At 52.4% G+C, this 9,250-nt stretch overlaps 1 protein-coding gene across 1 annotated transcript; it reads right to left on the bottom strand.

The window, feature by feature from the left end:
- Positions 1-3,864: 3,864 nt before the first annotated feature.
- IUM83_14493 (uncharacterized protein) lies at positions 3,865-8,478 on the bottom strand (the record flags this gene model as incomplete). Its single annotated transcript, XM_067939242.1, has 3 exons — positions 3,865-4,002; positions 8,183-8,229; positions 8,304-8,478. 3 exons carry the CDS (start codon positions 8,476-8,478, stop codon positions 3,865-3,867), a joined length of 360 nt encoding a protein of 119 aa, XP_067793525.1.
- Positions 8,479-9,250: the final 772 nt, after the last annotated feature.

Below are 9,250 nucleotides of genomic sequence, written 5' to 3'. Positions count from 1 at the left end.
CAGGCTCCTTTGCAATCACTACCGACTCCGTCGGAGTGTTGGAAGTCCATGTCTTTGGACTTCATCTTTGGTCTTCCCCCGGATAACGGAGGGAACACCGGTGTTGTGGTCTTCGTAGACCGCTTCAGCAAGATGGTATATCTTGCTGCGGTGCCGGCAGAGGTGACCGCGAAGCAGACGATCCGTCTGCTCGTCGACATGGTGTTCAAACACCATGGCATGCCGTCTGACATCGTGTCGGACAGAGACCCGCGCTTCACAGCGCACCTGTGGCAAGAAGTGTTTACACTTCTTGGGAGCCAGCTTTCCATGTCGACTGCGGATCATTCGCAGACAGACGGCCAAACCGAGAGCGTGAATCGCGTGCTCGTCGACATTTTGAAGAGCTACGCACGCTCGTTCCAATACTGGAGCGAGTGCTTATCGATGGCAGAGTTCGCCATCAATAACTCGGTGCATGCCTCGACCGGGCATACACCGTTCTACGTGAATGCTATGCGCCATCCACGTCTACCGAGTTTACTCGGAGTGATGGCTCCCACTTTAAGTGGGGGAGGATCTACGACTGCAATACAGCAGCCGCAGAAAACGGCTGACACTTGCACAGTGTCAGCTGCAACAATGGACAAACCACATGAGTCTGCGCAGGGCGCAGACTCCTCCACCAACAAGGACAACGACCACGGGTCTGCGCAGGGCGCAGACACCACGCAGAGGCAGGACCTCTAGCGGAGAGCGAGCTGAATGACTTCAGCTCGGATGCAATCAATTTCATCACTAAAAGACAAGCCGTCATTCGGTTTGTCCAAGACGCAATAGCAGCTTCTGTTGACAAACAGAAGCTGAACGCAGACAATGCGGGCAGAGGCAACACAAATGAATTCAAGGTTAGTTCATTGGTTTTGTTAGCTACGCAAAACCTGCCTAAACATGCAGTTTCGGATTTCGGAGCAAGCAAGCTTGCTCCGCGCTTCATCGGGCCGTTCGCTGTGTTGGCACGGCACGGCAACGCATACACGCTAGACATACCGTCTAGCATGCGCCTCCATCCGACCTTTATGTCGGGCGGCTGAAGCCGTACCTGCAGCACGAGCCATCTAGCTCGGCTGACCCGAAGCCTCGGCCGGAGCCGAGGCAGAAGCGGAAGCCTTGGCCTCGGCGACGAGCAGCCTCTCCTCCAACGCGCGGACGCGCTGGAGCAACCCCTTCATCTGGGTCACCAACTCGACCTGGATATTCGAGGCGGTCTGCGAGACCGCCGCGACTTGGGCCTTCTGGTTCGCCAGCTCCTGCTTCAGGGCGGCGAACTCAGCGCCCTGCAGACGCTCCACGACGGTCACCCGGTCGTGGAGAGGCGCATACTGATCAGCCAAGGGCTGATCATACCCGGGGCGTGTTCCCACCCCCACCACCGCCGATCCGTGACGCCCACGGCTCAACCCGCTGGATTGTTGAGCGGATTGTTGACCATAGTATCCCGAAAACGAACCCTCAAGGGGCTCGTTTTCGCATTCGTTGGAGAGGATTTCCTCCCCATCGAGATACATGGGAGCCGCGGAACGTCTTGCTGGAGGTCTTCCGGAAATGGTGAGGGCGTACGAAGAGCAGTACGCGCTGGCAAAGCGGAAGTAACACGAGCGCTGCGATCATCGCTAGCGCCCGAACCCTCACGTGCTAAGAACTTAGCACGGAGCTCTTTGAGACTCTCGGGCACACGGAACGACGTGTACCCGTTCAGGTCGCGGTCGCTCAAGCGGACCGCGCCTGGAAAGCACTTCGCGCACTGAAAGCCCTCGGGCACGGCGCACGGCACATTAGCCTCCTCCGCAGCAACGTGGAGTTGCTCCAACTTTCCACGCTTCGAGTACGTCTCGAAGCGATCACGCACTTGCTTAATCCGATCACGGTAAGCACTCGGCTTCTTGTTGAAGTTCTCAACAAAGGCGTTCCAGCTTTGACAAAGTGCCTGCCATTCGGGCACTTTGCTGCGAGAAGAGGTCTTCTTGCTTTGAAACCATCGGAGCTCATGAAAGAGTCCGATGTAGTAATCGCGCCTTTGATGCGATTCCGCATCAAAGTGCAGCTCGGCAGCCACAGCGTCATCTTTGATGGCGCTGCATACGTACAGCGGCACCGCATTCGGAGGTACCGAGTTCCCATACCGGTCCGAGATCTCGGACGCGGACAGCAGCCACGGATCGCGCGCTGCGCCTGCAGCGCGCCGAGAGCCTTGAGCTTTGGAATCACGCGCTGCACTTGCAGCGCGCGGAGAACTGAGAGCCCCAGCGGAAGCGAGTGGGGTATCACTCTCAGTTCGCGAACGCTTCGAACTCGAAGCGTCCGATTCGTCCCCTTCACGCGGGCGAATGATCTTAGCGTGAGGGTCGAGCGATTCGCTCGACACTGAGTCTTTACGCTTTGAGGGCGAGTCCTCCTCGCCCTCCATGTCTTCATCGTCGTCGCCGAAGTCGACGACGTCGCCATACTTCACCTTTTGGCGCTCGAAGTAGTCGTCGATGGAGAGATGACTCCCATCGACTTTGCGGACTTCTTCTGAGGCGCGCTCATCGTTGAATGAGCGCGGGTTTCTTCTCCAAACGCGGAGAATTGACGAATGGTCAATTCCGAAGATTGACGTGCGGAGACCCCGCGCGTCTAACCTTAAGGGGGGGATGGTGTAACGGGGTTACACGCACAAGTGCTACAAGCCACTTGTGATTTTAACAGATAGGTTATCTGTTAAACGTTTTGGATACTTCCTCACATTGGTGTAAGACACACCGATGGATACATTGAAGTGGACCACCACAGTGAGTGGTCCACACATACCCAAAAGATCCTATTGGTAGAAAGCAGCATCTTTCTACCAATCAGAGACATGCATATTAGCGGGCCAGCCGCTGTCAACCCTTTCATAGATGATAAACAGATTTTAGCAGATTTTAGAGGAAGATCAATTTACAAGCAATACAGTTCTCATTTTACCTTAAACTAGCTACTTGGAGTCTTGTCTAAGTTAACTTATATTTGTGTATTCAAATATAATTAACCTAAGTAATTACTAAGTACTTACGCTTCCTCATACACGTTGCGCAACGTGTAAGCTAAAGTAGCGAGTCAAGTTAGACCCACTATACTCATCATTCAGTGAAAATCACTCATTTATGGAAATTCCTCGAGGTAGTGAGAGGTTACCGACTTCCCTGGCTTATAGTGGACACACGACTTACCGGCACAGTGTATCAGGCAAAAAAAAAAAAAAAGTTGCCTTTTTCGGTTACCGGTATGTATACCGAATGAGGGTCGGATTGAAATATTATTAGCATCTAGCCTTTCGACATCTCCACCGTCGTCGTCCGAGACGATCTAGCACGGGTTCTAGCTCTCATGGACACTTGTGTCGGGCTTGGAAGGCGTGCAACCAGGACCACGACCCTTCAAAACCCTCCACACCATACTCCTCTGCTACTGTCTAGGCCTCTAGCGTCAGCGTTAGACTCGAAATGGGCATTACCCACTTTATGAGCTCCAGCTCTGCCACCAGTGGTAGCTTCGTGCCGATTCATGTGGGGCGCGCATTCTTCTTGCTGCTACTATTCTTGGCAGCACACCGTTTTTGCAGTGTGCTCTTGATTCGAACCCACTTCTGCACTAACATTAGTTTACATCTAAACTCCTAAGCAAACTCGCTAAGGTCAGGATAGTACTCACGAATACCTAGCCTTGCGAACGTCCTTGCACTCCTCTACAGCTCGGGCAACAGTAAACTTCTCGCTTGGCGAGAAGGACGTGCGTCGCTTCTTGCGGCGAGGAGAGCACGCCCCCCGTCTGACTTTCGCTCTGCACCCCTGCGTCTCTCGCTCCCTAGCGCTGCGCCATGGCGGACGACGACGGCTCCGTGCGCGTGGCCGTGCGCGTGGCCGTGCGCATCCGGTCGCTCATCGGGCGCGAGAAGGTGGAGAGCTGCGACGAGTGCGTGTCCGTGGGGACGCTCCGACATCTCTGCTTGCAGGGGTCATGGCCGAACGAGTGGCAATCAAAACCACAATACTTGAACCAAGCCGGTAAATTTGTATCTAAATGATTACAGCGGAACTTATATGCCGAGGCGACAGCTGGCTCTAAATACTGCAATTAGATTGGTCGCTCTTATATGCAATTGTCCACTACAAGACAGGGAAGTCGGTACTATAGCCCAAGACACGGGGAGGATGCTATCTACCTTTGCAGTACCCATATACGTGTACAAGCTACAGGATTGTTGATTTGCTTGTTTGCTGTTGCCATTTGTATAATAGAACTCCGGTCGGGGTACTGAATATTAGATGAAATGCCCCACTCCTTTTCATAGCAAGCTGCACTCCTCCGCGTAGTCTATCAAGTCCTATTTCCTGCTCTCACTTCCAATTTGGTAGTCCATCGGCTTAGTAGCTATGGCCCCGTCCCGAAACCGAGCCCGGCGCACCCAAGAAGACCTCGACAATCAAGACCGTGAACGCGGGGATCAGCTTTTCGTCGAAGAGGAAGCTCGGCATCGCGCTCGACGCTTCAACGAGATAAAGAAGTACTTTAGTGGCAAGCATCACCTCTACGAGCTGAAGGTTGAGGTGTCCGTGATTCCGACGGGAGTGGCGGTTAACTGCTCCAATTGGGAACCTGGGAGCGTTCACGACTCGACTATTTTCCGATCTAACAAGATATTTCACATTCCAGCAATGCAATAGCAGGCTGATGAGACCATGTTGAACGACGAGGGGCCGCTGCTGGACCGATACGAGCACGACTGGGCTGTACTGGTTGATAAAGGTTACCAGGGATTGGTCGGCGAATTCCGCACCATCCAACCGGAGAAAAAAGCCCCACGCGGCCCACCGCTGTCCGCAGAAGATCGCCGAGAGAACGATCGCATCTCGCACGGTCGAGTCCTTGTTGAAAATTACTTCGGGCGACTGAAGAAATCGTGGAGGGTTATTTCACACAAGTGGACCTGGGATCGACCATCTTACAACATGTTCTTCAGAACATGCTCGGCGTTCACGAATTACAGCGTGCGGTGTAGTCCTCTGCGACGTGAGGAAGGTGTATACTTTCAGTACTACGAGACGCGTCTTGTTGAATTTGGCCTTGCCATCGAAGAAAGCAAGAAACTGAAGCGCCAGAATTACAGTGACAACAGACGAGCAAGACTTCAGCTTCAATCTCGCGCCGACGTTCGCACCAGAACATCTTCAAGTCGTAGGGCGAGCGTCGGCAGTGTTGGGGTCGACAGTGACAGGCGCAACAGGACCACCCCCAATCGTCGGGCGAGCGTCGGCAGCAGCAGCCTGCTTGACAGTGACTGCAGTACCGAGTACGGGTCGTCATAATTTTTGTTTTTGCCTTTTCGCACCCCCTCGAGGCGAACGGTCGATACTACTGCCGTAGGTATAGTAGCTGCGCAGTAGGCCAACTAGATTCGAATACGGAGTACCCCCGCTAAGGGTAATCGGAACCAACTTGGCCGACTCTTTTCTAAATGATTCACATTTCAATACATATTGACTCAAAAAACATGGTGAGCATACCGATCGAAAGCTGTGCGCTTCAGCTATCAACCAGATAGCTCCGAGCTGAGACTACAACTAGATCAGGCCGAGAGGATGATCCGTTTTCCGACAAGGCACGTAGCCACGACAGCCTGGGCGGAGTAGGAATGGCCCACGAAGGGACATTCGGAGTTTTGCGACGCGGACGAACCCGCCACTCCACGCCCTCGAGATTTACGAAGCAATACAGTATGCAAATTGACCCCCACGTCGAGCAGGACGAGTGAGGAAACGCGAATTCAGCGACTTCTGACGTGTTCAAATGTTCACATATTTTCAGAGGCCCCAAATGGTTTGGGAGCCTTCTTGCCACCCCATTACCATATGGATTTTCGATCAAAATCTATACACATTGTATTCAAAAGCTGAAGTCGGAGGACTCTGGTGTGGATCTAGATGCCTGTTCTACTTGCTCGGTAAAGCTCAGCATAGACAATGACGTTGGCAATGACCAGCTCGGAATAATGTCGGGTAATGTCTCCGCTACCGGGCTCTTCTGCGTCTGCTTCGTTGGCCTTCTCCCAGTGCTGTCTAGAATTCGACCCTTTCGAACAGAAATTCGATCTTTGTGGCGCTTGAGAAAACCAGCAATCCAATTGTCAGAGGGACCTGCCGCACTGAAATGGTGTTCGCGACCATCTCAAGAACAATTCCTTTGAGGCGTAGGCGTGTAGCAGGAAAATCGCGCCTAGCGAGGTAGATCAGTCCGTCGACTATGCCTTCTTCTTCGCCGTCTGACAATGCGGACTTGTGTCCACGCATGATACCAACTTCAGCTCCATCTAAATAGCGAGTCAGTGTACGAACAGCAACTCCATACACCCGTTTCGATGCTATCTATCTGGTAGATTTGAGAATGACTTCAGGTTGAGCACTACTATGTGCGGGTGGGAGCAGTGTGGGTAGGAGCTGCTTCGAGGAGACAGGAGCAAATTCACAGCTTACGCGCGGATAGACGCCGAATACAGTTCACAAAACGTAAAAATAACTCTCGATTGTTGAAGAAAGTCGCCTGTTGAAGCTGTTTTGGCTCACATTCTATACAGGTGGCGAGTTGGGTATCTCGGCAAGTTGGTTCCGATTACCCTTAATACAAGGTCGCAAGGGCTCTGGGAGGTCGATTTAGATTTGTAACAAACAGATGCGTTGATGAACCATCAATGAAAATCGTGCAAGGTGTATTTAGAATGACTTAAATGAATTAGGAATCTAGTTGGCGTACTGCGCAGCTACTATACCTACGGCAGTAGTATCGACCGTTCGCCTCGAGGGGGTGCGAAAAGGCAAACACAAAAATTATGACGACCCGTACTCGGTACTGCAGTCACTGTCAAGCAGGCTGCTGCTGCCGACGCTCGCCCGACGATTGGGGGTGGTCCTGTTGCGCCTGTCACTGTCGACCCCAACACTGCCGACGCTCGCCCTACGACTTGAAGATGTTCTGGTGCGAACGTCGGCGCGAGATTGAAGCTGAAGTCTTGCTCGTCTGTTGTCACTGTAATTCTGGCGCTTCAGTTTCTTGCTTTCTTCGATGGCGAGGCCAAATTCAACAAGACGCGTCTCGTAGTACTGAAAGTATACACCTTCCTCACGTCGCAGAGGACTACACCGCACGCTGTAATTCGTGAACGCCGAGCATGTTCTGAAGAACATGTTGTAAGATGGTCGATCCCAGGTCCACTTGTGTGAAATAACCCTCCACGATTTCTTCAGTCGCCCGAAGTAATTTTCAACAAGGACTCGATCGTGCGAGATGCGATCGTTCTCTCGGCGATCTTCTGCGGACAGCGGTGGGCCGCGTGGGGCTTTTTTCTCCGGTTGGATGGTGCGGAATTCGCCGACCAATCCCTGGTAACCTTTATCAACCAGTACAGCCCAGTCGTGCTCGTATCGGTCCAGCAGCGGCCCCTCGTCGTTCAACATGGTCTCATCAGCCTGCTATTGCATTGCTGGAATGTGAAATATCTTGTTAGATCGGAAAATAGTCGAGTCGTGAACGCTCCCAGGCTCCCAATTGGAGCAGTTAACCGCCACTCCCGTCGGAATCACGGACACCTCAACCTTCAGCCCGTAGAGGTGATGCTTGCCACTAAAGTACTTCTTGATCTCGTTGAAGCGTCGAGCGCGATGCCGAGCTTCCTCTTCGACGAAAAGCTGATCCCCGCGTTCACGGTCTTGATTGTCGAGGTCTTCTTGGGTGCGCCGGGCTCGGTTTCGGGACGGGGCCATAGCTACTAAGCCGATGGACTACCAAATTGGAAGTGAGAGCAGGAAATAGGACTTGATAAACTACGCGGAGGAGTACAGCTTGCTATGAAAAGGAGTCTTTACCGAACATATGATCGTGGTTTTTTGCCGTTCCTGTCGGGTAAATGCCACAACTCAAAGCATCTGCTATCGTACAACTGTTTTTCGAATTGCACATAGACACAACTGAATTGCACTGGGGCATTTCATCTAATATTCAGTACCCCGACCGGAGTTCTATTATACAAATGGCAACAGCAAACAAGCAAATCAACAATCCTGTAGCTTGTACACGTATATGGGTACTGCAAAGCTAGATAGCATCCTCCCCGTGTCTTGGGCTGTAGTACCGACTTCCCTGTCTTGTAGTGGACAATTGCATATAAGAGCGACCAATCTAATTGCAGTATTTAGAGCCAGCTGTCGCCTCAGCATATAAGTTCCGCTGTAATCATTTAGATACAAATTTACCGGCTTGGTTCAAGTATTGTGGTTCTGATTGCCACTCGTTCGGCCATGACCCCTGCAAGCAGAGATGTCGGAGCGTCCCCACGGACACGCACTCGTCGCAGCTCTCCACGTTCTCGCGCCCGATGAGCGACCGGATACGCACGGCCACGCGCACGGAGCCGTCGTCGTCCGCCATGGCGCAGCGCTAGGGAGCGAGAGACGCAGGGGTGCAGAGCGAAAGTCAGACGGGGGGCGTGCTCTCCTCGCCGCAAGAAGCGACGCACGTCCTTCTCGCCAAGCGAGAAGTTTACTGTTGCCCGAGCTGTAGAGGAGTGCAAGGACGTTCGCAAGGCTAGGTATTCGTGAGTACTATCCTAACCTTAGCGAGTTTGCTTAGGAGTTTAGATGTAAACTAATGTTAGTGCAGAAGTGGGTTCGAATCAAGAGCACACTGCAAAAACGGTGTGCTGCCAAGAATAGTAGCAGCAAGAAGAATGCGTGCCCCACATGAATCGGCACGAAGCTACCACTGGTGGCAGAGCTGGAGCTCATAAAGTGGGTAATGCCCATTTCGAGTCTAACGCTGACGCTAGAGGCCTAGACAGTAGCAGAGGAGTATGGTGTCGCGTTGGGCCCGAAGAGTGTTTGTCGTTGAAGTGGGTGCGAGTGTTGGTCCTGTCGAGAAGCGCGGTAGTTGTGGTCGATGTGCGGGGTAGACGGTTTATTTAATACTGAATTGCTACTGCTAGCCTAACATGCATGCCTTGCTGTGCTCCTACGCGAGCACAGGGCTCTCTTTGCGTATTTCTGGGGTTTTCCTTGACTATGTGCTACCCTGCGTCTTTTTGTTTTCTTTTCATTTCTTTTCTACTAAATGCATGTTCCATGTTTCTTTTTCATGTTTTTCCTACAAAATGCATGTTCACTGTGACGGCTGACCCTCTCGGGTAGCTGCCACAGGAACTTCA

This window comes from Phytophthora cinnamomi, assembly GCF_018691715.1.
Source record: "Phytophthora cinnamomi strain GKB4 chromosome Unknown Contig28, whole genome shotgun sequence".
In the NCBI taxonomy this organism is placed as follows: domain Eukaryota; phylum Oomycota; class Peronosporomycetes; order Peronosporales; family Peronosporaceae; genus Phytophthora; species Phytophthora cinnamomi.
Note: the sequence above shows the minus strand (reverse complement) of the source record. Positions and strands in the feature narration are given on the sequence as shown.